We start from the raw sequence: 17,631 nt of genomic DNA on the forward strand, positions 1-17,631 counted from the left end.
ACATCTCCCTCTGCGCTGCTGATGTCTAACATCACTGTGCACCAAACACTACGAAAACGCTGCATCTGTGTTGTTGCTGTCCTTGCATACTGCTGCCAACTACTACATCTGCACTGTAACTCCCTCTCATCTGCTGCTGCTGCTGTTTCTGCTATTGAAATAGGTTCTCTACCATACCCATCTACTCCCTGAACTGGATGAATTTAGCTCTTCCTAGAGTCTTTGTGAATACATCTGCTAATTGATCTTCTGCGGGGACATACTGCAGCTGTATTGACCCACACTGAACACAGTTTTTGATAAAGTGACATCTGATATCAATGTGTTTCAATCAATCATGAAATATTGGATTCTTAGAGAGTTTGATACAACTCTGATTATCGTAGAAAACAATGGTCGCGTCCATCCTCTTCCTGAACAAACTCACAAGAAGTTTTCTAAGACATATAGCTTCGCACGTAGCTGTGCTGGCCACCATATATTTTGCTTCTGATGAGCTCAGAGCTACCGACTTCTGCATCCTACTGCACCGAGAGATCATTCCTGATCCAATGTACTTTTTCGGTCTATTGAACTACTTGCCCATTTTGCATCACATGAATTCGCTCAATCTGACGTCGTCTCCTCGGGTGTATTTCAACCCATATTCCACTGTTCCACGCACATATCTAAGAATGTGCCTCGTTGCCACCCAATGCACCCTTTTTCATTCCACCATGAACTGACTAAGGGTGTTGACAGCGAAACAAATGTCTGGCCTAGTGTTTACCAAATACATGAGCGACCCATTGAGCCGTTTGTACAAGGTGGGGTCCACTTCCTTGTCTCCTGATGCATCTATTTTCTTCCAGTTGTTGATCATAGACGTAGCCATGGGCTGACAATGCAGCATTCAGAATCTCCTCAGAATCTCTGTAGCATATCTTCCTTGCCCAAGGAAGATCTTCCCATTCTTTTGCCAAACTTCCAACCCTAGAAAATAATGCATTAACCCCATATCCTTCATGTCAAATTTTGCTTCAAGATTCTTCTTGCAGTCCTTTATGAGCCTAGATGACCCTGTTAGAAATAAGTCATCCACATATAATACCAGAATAAGTGGCTCATTCTCCACCATTAGATAGTAGAGATTGGGATCAACATCACTCTTGATGAATCCCAACTGCTGCAAGTAACTATCAATTCGACCATACCATGCTCTAGGTGCCTGCTTGAGCCCATACAGGGCTTTCTTTAACTTGCATACATGAGTTCTCTTTTCATGAGTCTCGAAGCCTTCAGGTTGTTCTCTATACACCTCTTCTTCTATCACCCTCTTCTTCTTGACATCCATCTGGTGGAGCATCCCATTTGAGCTGCTAGGCATATAACGGATCTAATAGAGGTATATCTAGCTATTGGGGCGAAGGTCTCCTCAGTCTATTCCTTCCTTTTGTATGTACCCCCTTGCCACAAACCTAGCCTTGTAGTTCTCTATATTGCCATTTGCAACATACTTGATCTTGTAGATCCACCTTGATCCTACAACTGATCTATCCTCTGGTCTAGGTACCACTTCCCAAACATCATTCGCATGATAGAACTATACTCTTCTACAATGGCATCCACCCAAACTTGGTGTTGTACAGCTTCCTGAACACTAGAGGGTTCTTCAACCTGTGCTTCCAAGGCTTGGTACCTGTTAGGTTGTCTACGCTGCCTCTTGTCGGTTCTAGGAGCTTCGACGAACTCCTCTGCGTCCCTCAACGTTTGCCGTACTTGCTTGCTGGTTCTACCACTAGTGGTCCTACTCCTGAGGAAATATTGGTGCTGGTTACGGTACTCGATCTTGATATCTGTCCTCTTGCTTGTTCTTCCTGCGGCCCCTGTTGTTGTTGGACTAATGGAACATCTGCTGACTGATCCTCTGCTGGCATCTCTTGAGATTTTCCAAAAGCTTTATCCTCCATGAACTTTGCATCTCGTCTTACTACAATTTTCCTGTTGCTTGGAATGTAGATTATGTATGCTTTTGAGGTCTTGCTATACCCTACGAGGTACCCCTTTTCTGCAGTCTAATCTAGCTTACTACGCTTCTCGTCTGGAATGTGACTATATGCCACACTTCCGAATATCCTGAGATGATTCACCTCAGACTTTTCTCATGTTGGGCAAAAGCCAAACATGATCTCTACCCGTTATTTATGGCCATCACACTGGTTCCTATGGGCCCTAGATGAGCCCCCTCCAGATGAAGGAACCCATGGTTGTTGTAACGAATAAAATATATAAATAATATAAATATAATGTAAATGATAATAATTATTAGTTAAGTAGTAATTAGGTTGAAGAGGCATGTCTAATTGAGACATGACTCTTCATGAAGAGACACTTGCTTGATATATAAGCAAGCCTCTCGTTCTCATTGTAAATCATCATTCATTCTTATTCTTATTCTTATTCATTTGATTTAATATAATATTTATATCCTAAATGGATATCTTCATATTCCAAGACTTTTGGAGTAATTAAATTGTAGAAGGAACTTTGTTCGCTTCATGTGGTATCAAAGCAGTTCGGTCCTCTAGGTTGTTTAACCGGTGCACGTAGCTCATTCTCTGATCCAAGTCTTTGGCTATTGACTCTTCGTCAAATTTATTGCTGTTGCAGTTCAATCTTTTCGCTAAATATTTGGGAGTTTCTCCTTTTCTGCGTTTTCCTAGGCCTTTGGCCATAAAAAAAATTAACCAACAAAAAATATAAGTAAATAAAATAAAAAAAAGAAGAAGAAAAAAAAGTAAAAGAAAAAACAAAACTGATACAAAATCTCATACCAAGTATATTTAAAACTTTTTACGTGGAGAAGCTTGTGGTTTTAAAAACAACCCATGGTATTTTAAAAGTTAAAGAAAAAACAGGGATACAAAAGCTCTTACGTGAAAGGTAAATATTACTTTTTACAGGAGGTTTTAAAAACAACCCATGGTAGTAGCCCATGGTATTAACTTTTTATGTGGAGAAGCCTGTGGTTTTAGAAACAACCCATGGTCATTGCCCATGGTATTTTAAAAGTAAAAGATATTTTGATAACATTGGAGAAAAAAGGTGTGATCTAAATAATTTTAATCGTTCAAATCTAAAGATTGTGGCTGTACCAAGAGTCATGTCTCATCCAAATTAGTCACGACTCATCCAAATTCTCTGAGAAAAAAAAATATTATTATAATTATAAAAAAGGATACTATATAAGCCTTATATAGTTACATATAAAAAGAAAAGTGGGTCTCAAAAAAGTATATATAAATTTTATATAATTATAATTTTATAATATATATAAATTAAAATTATATAATATATATAATTTATAATTATATAATATATATAATTTATAATTATATATAAAAAAAATTATTATTATATAAATTTTTTTATTAAAAGAGTGAAAAAAGAAGAAGAAGAAGAGAATATTTGAAATATATATATATATATATATATATATTAGATTTTTATAAGAGAGAGGAAAAGAAAAAAAGGGTTTTATATAAAAAAAATATTATAAAAAAAGAGTGATTTAAAAAGGTATTTAATATTTAAAGAGTAAAATGGAGACTAGTAACGAAAGGTTTCATAAAACCTTTAGTAAAAGTGTTGATACATTATTTAAAATCAAAGGATCGCTCGCAGGAAGAGATATCATAATCACTATCAGTCCTGTTGAAAAAAGTAATTATGTTAGTCCTAAATGTTCTAACCAATTGGTGATTCCTAAATCAAATATAGTTGAAAAGAATACTCTTGGCGAATATTACATGCAATTTTCACCGTGAAAACCTTACGTTTTTATGATAGTGACATTGTTTTGGGGTTACCTTGGATGGAAACTCTAGGTTCCTTTATTCTAAATACAAAGAAGTTTTTAACATTTTCTTACAAGAAGAAGAAAATAACGCTCCAAGATTTTACACTAAAACCAAATTCAGTAACACCAGAAGTCTGAAGATATCTTAGATATTTCAAAAGTAATGTCTCAAGAAGGTAAAAAAGTATTACAAAATATGCAAAACGAAATTAATAAAATCACTGTTTACAAAAATGAAGAAGTTTCTCGACTTAAAAACCATAGTGAAAAATTGCTGACACAAATTAAGAAACTTAAGAAGGATAAGAAGTCATTAGAAAGCTAGGTACAACAACTTATCAAGAAGGAAGCATCAAATGTAGGAATTCAAGTTGATGACAAAACAACAAATATCGATTCAGTGAATGTTACAACTCAGGAAGAAGACAAGCAAATTGAAGAAAACACTCGCTTGGATGTTGCAGTTCAAACAATGAACATCCCCAGTGAATGTTTCATAACCAACTCAACAACATCTTCGCTAGAAGAAAATATAAAAATTGGCACATGCCCAGTAAGGAAAAATCAAACAAAAAAAGTTCCATATCGGCATCTGAATCATGAGAATAGACGAATCAACCATGCTATATATTTGAACTAGTCAGAACTGAAACAACAAACTAATGTTCCAAAAAAGAGTAATGTAACCTCAACCCAGTGCTACGAGGACAAGTCGTTGCAAAATTCCAGTGATCAGAATGCTATACAAAAGATTAATCTTGGATGGTCTGATCCCTTCTCAGTGCGACAATTTTGTTTGTCACTAAGAAGATCATATCAGCTTGTATCGACGAGGATGACTATTCCGAGACAAAAAGACTTTCGAAGTCGGAAAAGAGATCAAGCCTTTTTTCATCGACAAGCTTTGAGGACAAAGCTCTTTGAGGAAGGAGGCAATGTAACGAATAAAATATATAAATAATGTAAATATGTAAATGATAATAATCCTAATTAATTATTAGTTAAGTAGTAATTAGGTTGAAGAGGCATGTCTAATTGAGACATGACTCTTCATGAAGAGACACTTGCTTGATATATAAGCAAGCCTCTTGTTCTCATTGTAAATCATCATTCATTCTTATTCTTATTCTTATTCATTTTATTTAATATAATATTTATATCCTAAATGGATATCTTCATATTCCAAGACTTTTGGAGTAATTAAATTGTAGAAGGAACTTTGTTAGCTTCAGTTGTCCAAACCTCTGGTGGGCGATGAACTGCCCCACCTCAAAGGGGGCACCTATTGCTATATCCTGCACATCATCCTCTCATTCCTTGGAGCCCCAAGCAGTTATAAAGAAAAATCGATCAAAGGCAAAAAGGCATATGAAGGAAGGTGGAAAAACAAAAGTCGGGGTAACTCATGTACCACAATTTGCTCCCTCCACTCATATACCCAAGTGTGGGCTTTCCCCTTTATAACTACCCTGGTACCATGACATTTGGGTTGGATCCTTCCCCTGATTTCCACTCTGTTCAATCACTATATCGCTTGCCACCTACCACTTGATGGATATACCATGGACATGTCACCCCCACTAAAGGTTGAAACCACCTAATAGGGTCCTTGATTAACCCCCTTATTAAGCTTGGAGACACTTGTACATGCCAAATCCCACTATGGAAGAGCATGCCACCATGAAGTTCCCCATTGATTCCATGATTTGTAAGCTCTTTTACTTGATTATTCTAATGATTTGTTGTATTGGAGGGCAAGGGCACTCATAGGACCTTATGTAGGATTGCAGGTGGGTCTCCATTTGGGGCTTGGTCTCCCTATACGGGGTCCAAGCCCTCTAGAGGGCCACATTGGCACTTGTAGGGTGCGTTGAGAGTCAAGGGCCTCAACCATAGAAGAGAATACTTCATGCTTCCCCAACACCACTCATTGATGGCTCGTGTTTTGCCTTGTGGATGAGGATGATGCACCTGGTTCACTCTTTTTCATATTTATTCTTGTATTTATCATATCACATGAATGTTGCTGGGATTTTCGCTATTTAGGTTTGAAATTTACTGCTATTTTATGCGAAATTGTGGAAATTCTGATCTTTTGAAGCTTTGCATCATTGCATATGTCATGTATGAATGGGTGAATGTTCCTAGAGGTTATTTTTGTTGAATATACATTGATAAGCCATCAAACATTGCACATCGAAGTATAAAATCTTCTAGCTCTCATGCCCTAGTTGCCATGCAAAGTTGTTTAGAGGTCTCCTTGATTGGGTTAAATTTCTCCAAATCATAAATTCACCTCTCATGCCCTAGTTGCCATGCAAAGTTGTTTAGAGGTATTCTTGATTGGGTTAAATTTCTCCAAATCATAAATTCACCTTGACTCCATCTCTCCCAAAGGCAAGGCACTGATCCAACCATTGGTGGTCACTTAAACAATTATTTTTCTTGCATTCTCCTTCTCTTTCTAGACCTGGCTCTAATAGGTCTCCTAGGGCATCAATCGAATTCCATTCTAGCCACCCAATCACCTCGAGTTTTGGTCCCATACTGTGTTGGGGTTTTGTCTAGTGGTCCTCTAAGTTTGAAGTAAATATTACGGTGGAATCCCGAGATATAGCAAGCCCTAGCCACACGATCAATTCTTGCCCTAGATCGACTTGGGTAAGTGTCCTCATTAGGATCATTGCAGCCAAATCTCAAAAGAAAATTAGTCCTTTGATCCTATTCCCAACCCTAATTAGGTCAATCCCCTCATTGGTTGATCAACTCCATACCGTTGACCTAGTTTTAGGTCCACTTGTCTCTGTGTGTCTTGCATCTTTGTATCTCCAATTCCACAAGGATTACATACAAGCCTTTCATCCACAATGATCTTTGGCTTGGGAAGCCCCTTGTTAGGGTATATCCTCCAAACCTAGACCCAAGAATCCTCTCAGCCCTTCCTAGAGAGCCTGCCACCTTGCTTTTGAAGTAAACAAACTATCTGATTGAGCCTCTCTTGTGAATAGGCTTTAGGAATGATCTCATACCTTATAATTGGTCCATCCATTCTTGTGATTCCTCTCCTACCGGGACTCCTTCCATTGGTGAAAGGCCGTAAAGAGCAAAGAGCCTTAGCTAAGGTGACAGTGGGCTATTGCTCCATCGTTGCCCCTTGACCTAGTAGTTGCTCCATAGCATCCCCTCCTAGGACCCCTGCTAGTATGAGCCGTAACAAGCGCAACCCAGAAAACAAAAGAATGGATAAAAGCTTTCAATAAAGGAAATAACAACATAGCATTTGATCAACAGTTCTGAGACCAAGAGTTAAGGTTGATGGTATGCATAAGATGCAAAATATTGAGAGGTAATTAATTAAAGAATGCTTCTTCTCATAAACAATACATGGGTAAAATAGTGTTGTGTCAAGAACCCCCCTCGACAAGAAAAGTTACAGGCTGCAAATTTTCTTCATAGTACTTTTTGATGTATGTTCATAATGCTAAATTATTCTGAGGTAGAAGAAGAGTCGAGAGGAAAGTCTCTACAGTAAAGGAAGGTGACTAACTTTGTGAAGAAAAAATGCTTTGGAAAATTCTAGAAATCTTCCATAGTAATAGATATTTATATTGTTTTTACCTACAATTTTTTCTTTATCATTGTCTGGTCCAACAATCTCATATTATGCTGCCTCTTGAAAGTTTGTCTATGGGCCTATCTCTTCAGAATTCAGTGTTTGCTTTTATTTAAGTAGGTCTTTTCTCCAGTACTAGTTGTTGTTATTACCTCACTCTGAATTCAGTTAGTTGTTGTTATTACCTCACTCTGAATTCAGTCTGTTTCTTGTTTCCTAGAGGGATTGGATTTGTAAATTTGTAACAATAGATTTGTAGGATTATGTGATTATCACGATGTGTTCGAAGTTTAGTATGTATGTAGCTGCACAATTCTCTTTCTATGGAGGAAGAAGACTAATAAAAGCAGCACAGTACAACAGTGGTAGTAGTAGCTGATAGACAAAGGAGCGTAGAGAATATTTTAATAGGCAATAACATCTATCTTGAGTTTTACGTCCACTCCCTATAGCTCATAGAATATGTTTCATGATTGCTTGTGAACCTCTCAGGTAAGCAAATTATAAATCAGTCAGATGGGAGTTTTTCTTTTGCAACAGACTCAGAAGGCTCTCTACATCCATGTCTTGGAGTTCATTGCTTTAAAATTTAGCCTGTGGTTGAGATGGAAATCTCAATACATGCCATATGATCTCTGCAAAAACGTATGTCTCCAAGGATGCATTGTTCTTTCTGGAAATATTTTCTCTCTTAAATGAATTGACACTTTGGGGCAATATGTCAAGTCTGAAGTTTCACCATTTTAATAATTTGCATTGTAAAAGTTAGATGTGGTATGCTGCATAGTTGGTGGAATGACTTTCTTGATCACTGCATGACCTTGGCGACATAAAAAAATTATAAAGTGATCAGATGGGAGTTTTATTTGGGTGACTTTGATAATGAGATACCTTTGTGGATCTGGATCTTTAAAAGTTTGCTGATCCTAGACAACCACTTTTGGTCGATCACAAGGTTTGCGACTATAAAGGCTTGTATGCTGTGGTCATGGATATCCACATGAATACCACTCATTGTGGCCGAATTTTCCCCATTATTCACCTGGAAAGTATGTCTTTGATTATTTATTTTTTGTTGCTCTTTGTGGAATAGGTATTTTCTAAATATGCATGCCAGATATATTTATGTCATATGCTTTTCTGATTGTGCATGTTATTTTTAGCATTATTAAAATGCTTTATGTATCTTTTCCAGTGTATTGAAGCTTTAGCTTTATGAACTGACATTTGCATCCGTGGATTCCCTATTTCATCTCAGTAGTGAAAATATTAAAAGTGGAATTCTGTGAAAATGCTGTCTCATTTTTTGAACTTTGAGATATTAGAGCCTGATTTACATCTCCTCTTTATTCAGGGAACATTGGGAATGTGCCTATGGTATTGATTGGTGCAGTTTGCGGAGATAGAAACAATCCTTTTGGTGATTCTGAAATGTGCAATCAAATGGGAAATGCATATATATCATTTGGTCAATGGGTATGTTAAGATTACTTGCTAACAGCTACCATGCAGTATTGCTTGAGGCATCAAATATTATCTCCAACAGTAATATTTTTCTGTGTGCTTCTCTGTTATCATGATTTCATGAATACTTTAGGGAACAAAGTTTGATTCAGATCACTGTTTTTATTGTCTAATTAAGTGATGTAACCCTCGAATGTGTCATAATTGTATTTCTAAGGTAAGGTATTTCTTAGCCTTGCTTCTATAAGTGATGCTGATTTCCTCCTTTGATCTACTGGAACTTCTTTAATGGAAAATTAGTGAACTAAAGAAAGGAAAGATCATTCTAGAAATCATTTTCAATAAAATCAGATAAAGTAGAGATGTTCTATGGAATTGGTTCTTCGTTTAATTTCCCTGTTAATGATTTAAATTTTATACTTGTGGCCTCAAATCTTTTAGCAGATCAGACTTCTTGATATTCATAGATAATTTTTCCTTTTTGTTTTAACAAATTTAAGATAAAGCAGCTAGTTGTGCTGATCCTGTTCAGCAAAACATAACGTTTCAAATAGTATTCTTTTAAGAAAAACTTAGTAAGGTTACAAATACCAATCTTGCAGGTTGGTGCGGTGATTACATACACCTATGTATTCTATATGCTTGCACCTCCTCCAGCAAGCAACGAGAAAGGAAGTCTTGAATCTGAAGCTGACACGAATAAAATTGATATAGACACCACTGACTCTGCAAGAGTACCCTTGCTTGCAGCCGAGGAAGGAGTTGTTGACAATAAGCTAAAACCACTGGATTGGCGCTCGAGGGCAATGAAGGTAGGTTAATATGTTATGGCATGCTTCATTTGATTGAAATTTGGTTACAGCTCAGAGTATGAGAAACAAAGCTTTCTTTCAGTGTTTAATAAAATTGGTACTGCAATGTTGCTACATTTTCAGGAGGTTTGGTTCAAAATTATTTCTGCTTGATCTTTAGTTCATTAAGACTTTATCTGACCAGCTTTTTACTCTTCTTGAATGGACCTTTATCCTGATTTTCAAATGAATTAATTTTATCATCCAGTGTCATTAGACTAGTGGTTTTCTACATTGCTTCTATTCATTGCCATTATAGCTTGGTTCCTGTGTGTTCTATGTGCAACTATGCATTGTAGTTTTGTTGGCAGATCAATGCCTAGACAGGTTAGACATTCATATATATCACTTGTATGTATCTTTGTTGTGATCTTAGGTGAAAGCAAGATGAGAATCGAACAAACTTTAAAGTGAAGATATATAGGTAGATAGATAGATTGTATTAAAATGGCCATTGGACCAAATGGTCTATGGGATGGAAATTTACATTTTTGAAGAACATACCTTGCTAGGCTTAAGAAAGTAAGAGTGAAAGGAGGAGCCCCTTGAAGGTTTGTCCTGAATGTTGATTTTTGACGGCACTTAAGAGTCAGGTTTGCGTCTAAGATCACGATCGGAGGAGCCCCTTGAAGGTTTGTCATGACTGTTGATTTTTGACGGCACTTAAGAATCAGGTTTGAGTCTAAGATCACGATCACAAACACACTCAAATGCCACATCACAAGCACTTTGCGCAACGCAAAATATATAGCAGTGAATCAACTAGTAAACAAGACAATTTTTAACCCACAACTTGTTATATTACAAACTTTAATACAACAAACGTAGGGTTCTCGTACCAGGGATCATGGACCTTACAATCAGCCTCAATACAAGAACAACTAGGGCTTGGTATCAACAACTATGCTGACCAATCTTTCCTTGAACAAAGTACACTTGACTTACAAGCTGATGCAGTGCTTCCATAGTCCTTTCAGTCCACGTACCTTGAACACATCTAGCAGGTGCTTTGCCTCTTCTATTGATCATTGCAACTTCCGCACCTTTAGAATGCTTGCATCTTCAACTCCTCAAATTGCCACTATCAACCCTCCTGTTGCTCAAAGTGTGAAAATTTCCTTGAAATTGTAGTAGCTGGAATTTATTCTCCTAAATGATTAGCAATTTAATTGTGTACGACAATTAACGAATAAATCACACTGCAATTCTTCACAAAATAAATAAACGTTGCGGAAGTAAATCAGGAACTGAGAAATAGATGCACGCACATAAAAATCGACACAATTATTTTGGATTGAAAAGTCGTCGTAAAAACTGTGAGGGGAGAATTAGTGCAGTAGGTGAAGGTTTATTTTATTATTTTGCAGCAAATTTGGAGAGTACAATAATCTGGATGCTTAAATGGCAATCTTGTTGAAGAAAGTGTAACTAGGTTCGGTCTTCATAATGACATGTAATTATGACTGATGTAAATTATGTAATAAAGAGAACATAATTATTATTGCAAACTTGCTTCATGGGTTTCATGAGAAAGTGATTTTAGAATAATAGGATTTGTCATTTAAAGTCTAGATTTAATGTCATGTATGAAGAGCTCTTCTTGAGCCCGTGTTTAATGTATTCACGTCTAGAAATGTCTAGAAGCCCTCCAAAGACAAGCACAATCCCTCTTGAAGAAGTTGGCTTGCAAATTGAATTAAAGGAAGATCATGTCGACTTGCATCAATAGACACATCTATTCATACTAACACGTCGACTTAATATGTGGACGAACTACTATAAATACCCAGCTAGGGTTTACACAAAAGTACAGTGCAAAACTTGAATTCCTCTGAAGTTTCAGATGGCAGTCATAGGAAGGGTTTTGTATGCCACAGTGAGGTAATTTCAGAAGTCTGTCCATGGTGGAGTATGTGGATATCTCTGTATTTTTTGGATGGGTAGCACTATCTTGGCATACATTCTAAATGCAATTACAGTCTCGGTAATCTCTGTCTTGGCATACCTTCTAGGCGTAGTCACAACCTTGGCATATTTGAGATGAAGATCTCAGTGATCCTACAATGGCACACCCTGTCTCGGCACACATTCTAGTCACAATCATGATCTCGGTATGGATGTAATTATGGTCTCAGAATAGACACAGTCATGATCTTGATGGAGATATAGTTACTGGGTCATGATCTTGATAAAGATCTCAATGCAACTCTCATATATGTATATATACATATCACTGTGTAGAGATCTCATTGTTATGATGAAGATCTTGGTGGTGTAGCAACGATCTCGGTGCAACAATAATGATCTCGGTGGTACAGTGGTGGAGGCCTCAGTGTTGCAGCGGTAGCAATGATGAAGAAGAGGATTGGTGTCTTGGTCTTGGAGTGGATAAATAGGTCATGGGTCGTGGTCTTGGTATTCGTCAATTGGAATCTCTATAAGAAGAATTTTGTGCGGGTTTTCCTCTCAAAGAGTGAGGCTTTGGCCCTGGCAGAAAGCCAACATCTTGTGCTCTTGTCTCTTTTGTTTTGGTAACTATTTAATGAACTAAGAAGACACACACTAATAATAACAAGAGAAGATTGTACTAATCAGAAAAAGTTAAAAGTACTTCACAAATAGTTATCATGATGAAAAGAATCTTATTAACTTATTGACGCCATAGATTCTTCAACTTGGTTTCATAGTTGATGTAGGAGCATTCAACTCAATAGTATCATTGTATTTTAGTAGACATAGGGGGTCTTGTGTTTTCAAGGAAGTTGGTTTCCTATGTTTTGAATTAATGTAATTATTAAGGTTTTGAGTGATTTTAATGAAAGAAGCTAGAATAGGATTTAATTAAATATAGTGAGGCATATTTGTAAATGTTCTCGAATGTAGGAGAATATGAGTGATTTAGGATAATTGAGAGATTTGAGAATTAATTGTAAATATTAGATTAGGAGTTAGTTCATGATTTTGTGGATTAGAGAGGATCCTTAGAGATAAGGAAGAGATTTTAGGATTTTGTTGAGAAGTTTATGGATCTAAAGCAGGAATTGGTTGTAGAATCCTTTTGTATAAATGTAAACTTAAAAGGCATAGTCAGAGGTTAGCTAGTTAGTTAGATAGTCAAGTCAAGTTAGTAGTTAGTGTGACTGTAAGCCTACGGGCAGATTTTGAAACAGAGGCCACTGACATTGGAAATCAGGCCAGAGAGAGGTTTGGTTATATGTGCGGGCATAAGGATTAATGAAGGTTTAATGATGAGGATGTATAGAGTCTCGATGAGATGATTAACTCAGGGATAGACTGGGTTAGTAATAAAGCACTCCGCTGAGTTTTAATCGAGGGGGCCTTAAACCTTAAGTAATGAAGTTTTGACTTAAAGGAATAAAATAAATTCTTGGGACAATGAGATTATGCATCTTTTATATGCATACTGTGGGTATCACAGGTTTTTCCTGCGTCAATAGCTAAGGTGTTGAAGTCAAAGGAAGGGCAGAAAAGAGACATTCAAGGATCAAGTTTCAAGAGGGACATCAAAACAAGTGGAAGGATATCAAAGAAAAGGATCAAGATCTACATTGAAGGATCAAACCTTAGATCAAACCATAGATTGAAGAAGCAATCTACAATAGCAAGAGCTTTTGTCTCCGTAAAAGGCCACCAAGACCCTCATCAAGTTGTCTACAAGGCAGGGTACCTCAGACGACCTTAAAAACAAAGATCACATCATCTTGAAAGTCGAAACCCTAGTAGCAGTTCTGATCTGTGCTACAAAAGATGGCAAAGCTTATTGAAGGCAATGTCATCATCTTCAAGGTCATAAAAGAAGCAAGGATCATCCCCTTGCCTTAGAAGAAGATCATCTGAAGAAGCATCAAATCATTCTCATCTAAAGGAGCAACCTTTTCTATTGAAGAAAGGCTTTTTCATCTAAAAGAACATCATCCAAGAGGAGGCTCTAATACATCTTCAACCATCATCAAAGTGATCAAGTAGAAGAGTTCATCTTCACTTGTCAAGTAAGTATCTTTCGTTCATTAATTTATTTGGTAAAATGACTTTGTAGTTGCAAGGAGATCTATAAAGTGGTTGGGTCATCGAAATTCGTTGCATAAGAAAGGAGGATAGATATAGTCCCTGGAAGAGAAGTCATTGATATCTATGGAAAAGTCTTTGAATGTCAAAGCATTGTTTGAATGCATGTGAAAGGATCAAGGGACTCATAGGATTCTTATGAAATCAGTCAAAGGTCCTCTCATCCCTATGTAGCAGGACAGGAGACATAAAAGAGACATATGAAATGCTAGAAGATATATTCCCTTAAAATGCAGAAAAGGAGGTCATATCACTTAGACTTGATCTACACAAAATAGAAGGTATCAAAGTATGAAGGGATATCTCCATAAGATCTCAATTGGAGATCTAAGAGAGGATAAGAAGATAATCCTCATCATTCTAACTGATAAGGAAGGTAACAAATGTCCATAGACAAGAAGGTTACCTCATTCGACAACTTGTGGTCTCTATGCTAGACAAGTTGAAGGCAAAAGTATTGAAGGTTAAAGGACTCGAACATTTGTAGAAAAAGGGAAGTTTGGTCCTCAAACAAGACAAAACAGTGCTATGGAAAGATTATGAAAAGAAAGCTCATATAGCCGGAAAGATGGAGGACGCTGAAGAAAAGGGCCAAGGAAAGAGGGAGTAATAGATCTCTTCTATGATTTAGATAGTATCCCTCACAAAAGGGTCCTATCATAAGCTCGTAATTCTCTTGTTATAGATATGACCATGATAATAAGGTGCATTGTGAAAGCATTGGAAGCAAGAGCTTGTGATATCACCATGGGGAATCGTGAAGGACATAAGGATCAAAATCTATGGTAGGCAAACATGAAGGATATAGCTCTTGGGAGCCTCATTGGACATTGAAGGAAAGGAAGAAGTCATCCAGGACAAGGCTCATCATACATCATGTCAAAAAGGAAACGTTTTCCAGATGGGGATATGCAAGATCCTCAAGATTCTCCGATCGAATACTCATCGGAGGGCTCACTAATCTAGAGAGGAAGCAAGTGTTTCATAAAAAGGTCCAACTTGTGGAATTCATGGATGATGTTATGGTGACATAATAGAAGAAGCAGATCAAGGTTGAAGATCAAAATCCATGGTAGGCAAACATGAAGGATATAGCTCTTGGGAGCCTCATTGGACATTGAAGGAAAGGAAGAAGTCATCCAGGACAAGGCCTATCATACATCATGTCAAAAAGGAAACATTTTCCAGATGGGGATATGCAAGATCCTCAAGATTCTCCGATCGAATACTCATCGGAGGGCTCACTAATCTAGAGAGGAAGCAAGTGTTTCATAAAAAGGTCCAACTTGTGGAATTCATGGATGATGTTATGGTGACATAATAGAAGAAGCAGATCAAGGTTGAAGACACTTCAATCAAGGAAGCTGCTGAAAGAAGCCTAGATGACCTAAAGGTAAAATGAGGTATGTATGCTTGTATGTAATATTATCAAAGTCTTGTTGTATGGTTGCAGGTAACATGGATCACTACTTCTATCTTGAGAAGCATGATCGAGAGAAAAAAAGGATCTCCTCCTGAGAGGATGCAGGAAGGCATAAGTCACACTAGATGAAGTCAACATAATATGTCCTCATATGAAGTATTAGGTGGTTGACTACAATTAAGAAACTCTGATTGAAATCTCATGGGAATGTAATGTGTGAGGAAGAAAGAGATCGTGAGATATGCAACCATGATGAATGCAATCAACATCCAAAAGGCCAAGAAGATTTGACTAGGAAATCTCCTGGAAAGATATGAAGATTCTAATGGAAATTTGAATAAGACGGAGAACCTTGACAATGGATATCTTTGGGAGATGTCTCAACATGTATGCAGGATGCTGATAACTACTAGAAGATGTCATGATGAAGAGCCATCTAGTAAGTTACTATTTGATTTAATGTTATGTTTTGATTTCTTGAATGATATCTAGATGAGTTCATGCAGGGCTACTGGAACAAGAGTTGTAAGTACAAGTACAACTAGCATTCATGTGGTGAATGGAAATTCCTGAAAGAAGCATGATGAGAAAGAAGCAGCCATATGAAGAAGGTTATAGATATATACCAAGAAGGCCACTTTCCATGAAGTAAGGAATGACATGACGAACCAAGAAGGAGAGTGATCGATGGCCTATGCCCTACAAGGAAGAAGCTCGACGTAGTTCCATGACATCAAGGAAATAAATTGATCAAGGCGCTGAAGGACCTACGAACAAGAAGCTGTTGATGAAAAGGAGAGTCCCTAGTTAAGAGGGAGGTCTGACAAGTCCCTAATTAAGAGGGAGCTTGGGCAAGTTCCTGGTCAGAAGGAGCTTGGGTGCATTCCTTTACAGGGATGAGCATATCTTCCCTAGTTGAGAGGGAGAGATAGACACAACATTCTTGTCTTCACTTGGGAAGAAAGAATGGAGGATTGGGTAATCATCTGGCATCTGATGCTCTTTAAGGATGTGTAGGGCATCTAAGATAAGAGTAGGTAAGAGGTCTGATATTCTTTCTGGGTTGGGAACCCAAGATAAGAATAGTCCTAGAAGGTCATATTCAGTGAACACCCGGGTGGGTATGTACCTTGAGAGACAATGATGAAGGTGTCTATAGTCATTGGTCTTTCTAACATTGTGCTTTGATTTGATGAGAGATAGAGTTGTCAGTCAAGGACTTGCTGTGGAAACAATGTTGGTTACTATGATGCTATATGGATGGATTACCAATACGATTCTTTTTATGACAAATTCTTCAGATTGAGAATGACGAAGTACCCTTATGAATACCTCCCTAGTTAAGAGGGAGTGTTGGGGAAAGTGTAACTAGGTTCGGTCTTCATAATGACATGTAATTATGACTGATGTAAATGATGTAATAAAGAGAACACAATTATTATTGTAAATTTGCTTCATGGGTTTCATGAGCAAGTGATTTTAGAATAATAGGATTTGTCATTTAAAGTCTAGAATTAATGTCATGTATGAAGAGCTCTTCTTGAGCATATGTTTAATGTATTCAAGTCTATAGAAATGTCTAGAAGCCCTCCAAAGACAAGCACAATCCCTCTTGAAGACGTTGGCCTGCAAATTGAATTAAAGGAAGATCGTGTCGGCTTGCATCAATAGACACATCTATTCATACTGACACATCGGCTTAATATGTGGACGAACTACTATAAATACCCATCTAGGGTTTGTGCAAAAGTACAGTGCAAAACTCAGATTCCTCTGAAGTTTTGAATGGCAGTCATAGGAAGGTTTTCGTATGCCACAGTGAGATAATTTCGGAAGTTTGTCCATGGTGCAGTATGTGGATATCTCTGTATTTTTCGGATGGGTTATCTCTGTATTTTTTGGATGGGTACTATTGTCTCGGCATACATTCTAAATGCAATTACAATCTCGGTAATCACTATCTTGGCATACCTTCTAGATGTAGTCACAACCTTGGCATATTTGAGATGAAGAGGATCTCAGTGATCCTACAATGACATACTCTGTCTCAGCATACATTCTAGTCACAATCATGACCTCGACATGGATGTAATTATGGTCTTAGAATAGACACAATCATGATCTTGATGGAGACATAGTTACTGGGTCATGATCTTGATGAAGATCTCGGTGTTGCAACAATGCTCTCGGTGGAGGAATGATGCAACAATAATGATCTCGGTGGTATCGTAGTGAAGGCCTTGGTGTTGTAGCAGTAGCAATGATGATGATCTCAGCAATGACGAAGAAGAGGATTGTTCTCTTGGTCTTGGAGTGGCTAAATAGGTCAAGGGTGATGGTCTTGGTATTCGTCAAT

General features: G+C 37.4%; 1 protein-coding gene across 1 annotated transcript in view; it reads left to right on the top strand.

The window, feature by feature from the left end:
- The window catches only part of LOC149163570 (protein PIN-LIKES 6-like), a 136,995-nt gene that overhangs the window by 64,420 nt on the left and 54,944 nt on the right, over positions 1-17,631 (top strand). The window contains exons 4-5 of the mRNA XM_089431778.1: positions 8,806-8,927; positions 9,518-9,727. Coding sequence (XP_089287904.1) covers positions 8,806-8,927; positions 9,518-9,727 — 332 coding nt within the window. The remainder of the gene's footprint in view (positions 1-8,805; positions 8,928-9,517; positions 9,728-17,631) is intronic.

Source organism: Pinus tabuliformis, chromosome 5_1 (assembly GCF_031772625.1).
Source record: "Pinus tabuliformis cultivar Carrire ecotype Pingquan chromosome 5_1, CPIR1, whole genome shotgun sequence".
Classification (NCBI taxonomy): domain Eukaryota; kingdom Viridiplantae; phylum Streptophyta; class Pinopsida; order Pinales; family Pinaceae; genus Pinus; species Pinus tabuliformis.